Raw genomic sequence first — 1,882 nt, 5'->3', positions numbered from 1 at the left:
CAACATTAGCTAATCCATTTATTAACTATCTGGACTACTGCACCTGTTGACACTTCTTCAACACGTCAGGAGTTCGGTGCTCTGTCAAACTCTTGTTGAAATACTGAATTGCTTCTTTGTACTTTTCCTGCTTGAAGTACGAGTTGCCAATTCGAGCCAGGGCCCTATGAGGAGACAGATTATAGCAAGCATGTTATTACAGATAGTCAAGATCATTTGTTTACGCAACTTTAATAAAAGCCACTCAGGTGGAAAGTTAGTCAGTACAACACTGCTTCCTTGACACTACAATTCACAGTGTTTCTCTACTGGTCACTAAGTGGCCCCATTCAGTGTTGTTTTTGATTTCTGATGTGGGAAGGCAACACATGTACACCCACACAGATGTATGTGGTTTTCATTCCTATCAGACTAAACATTTTCTGTAGGCTAAAACCTGTTTCATAATTTCCGTAAAATCTCAAAACAATCGTGAAAAAGTAAAAGGCTATCTTTGTTCCACCAGAAATGTATCACCAGTAAAATAAAAGAACTCACTTAGCAATTTGTCTGTAGTCTTCTCTGTTCTCTCTGCCAACATCAATGGCTTTCTCACACAGCTCTCTGCACTTGTCAAAATCTCCCTTCTCAAAGTACACAGCTGAAATGACAACAAATACAAGCACATGTTAAACACAAATAGAATACATTAACCATTTTACGCCATGTTAGATAAACTAAAACTGTATTTATATTACTGTGTATTCATTTATAGTTTATATCATAACTGTTTATGTTACAGTCACACAGCCACATTCTGGAGGATATTCCCAGATTCAGTTAAAAGGGCTAGATGTTACAGCCCCTGATAATGCAGGGACTGTAAAATATAGATGAAAAGTTTGTATGAGGTTAGTAAATGTTTAATATCTGAGAAAATATACCTGCTTGATTAGATATGTAAGTCATGTTTGTTGGGTCGTGTTTAATCGCTTCTTCATAATGTTTCAGTGCCGTTTCAAAGTCTTTATTCTTATATGCAGCATTCCCAAGCTCCTTTTCCTTTAAGGCCTGTTTAAAAAATATGAAATTAAGGATGAACAAAACTCAGACTATGGACTAATCAGAAGGTTGGATGTTTTAAAAAAACAAACAAAAACAAAATGCAACAACATTAGATTATTTACCTTTCTCTTGTTTTCAGGGAGGTCTTCCTCTTTGGGAGGAGGTGGCTGAGTCTCTTTGGGTTTTGCGGGAGGAGGAGGAGTTGGCTCTTCATCCTCCTCCATCTCAGAGAGGTTTAGTCCAAGAAGCACAGAGAGAGTAGTCATCACTCTGGGATCCTGCAGCTTCCTGACGATGACAAGAGGAATAAGAGCCAATTCACATTTTGGAAATAAATCTTAAATAACCTTCATAACTTTGTGCTCCCATTATACACTTTTCATTACTATTCCAGAACTTTTGACAAATTCTAAATATAATAAAAGTAACCCAGATTACTTAAAACTTGAGTTAAATCGGCAGATTGTTTTTGAAAATGCACATACGTTCCAAGCTCAGATGGTTTGCTCTTGAGCTGCTCTAGCAGTGCTCTGTAGCTGGGATCTGCCAGCAGCTCACGAGTCCGAGGATCACTCTCCAGCTTCTGATACAAGTTGGGCATGGCAAAGGGATTCATCATTGTTTTCTCTGGTGAAGAAAAAGTCTGTGTTGATTGGTGGTCACAAAGATTTTTTTTCCACAAATATTCAAACTGTTATGGGATTAAATTCACTAGCTTTTATCTTTCTGTAACTTGTAGTATTTACCCACAGTCTGATTAAAAACACTCCAAACGCAAGTGGACTGTCTCCTTCATTTTGAAAACCTAAGCTCAAAAAATGCATTTTCACTTCAGTGA

At 37.5% G+C, this 1,882-nt stretch overlaps 1 protein-coding gene across 1 annotated transcript in view; it reads right to left on the bottom strand.

Annotated features, from left to right (window-relative positions):
• Positions 1-1,882, bottom strand: part of stip1 (stress-induced phosphoprotein 1) — a gene marked incomplete in the record, with an annotated part of 8,280 nt that overhangs the window by 2,830 nt on the left and 3,568 nt on the right. Inside the window, 4 exon segments of the mRNA XM_014336686.2 lie at positions 538-640; positions 924-1,050; positions 1,167-1,332; positions 1,530-1,671. Of these exon segments, the coding sequence (XP_014192172.1) occupies positions 538-640; positions 924-1,050; positions 1,167-1,332; positions 1,530-1,671 (538 nt within the window).

Source organism: Haplochromis burtoni, unplaced genomic scaffold, assembly GCF_018398535.1.
Source record: "Haplochromis burtoni strain Fernald_Lab_line unplaced genomic scaffold, NCSU_Asbu1 Contig_152, whole genome shotgun sequence".
Classification (NCBI taxonomy): domain Eukaryota; kingdom Metazoa; phylum Chordata; class Actinopteri; order Cichliformes; family Cichlidae; genus Haplochromis; species Haplochromis burtoni.
This window is presented reverse-complemented; position numbering and strand designations above follow the sequence as displayed.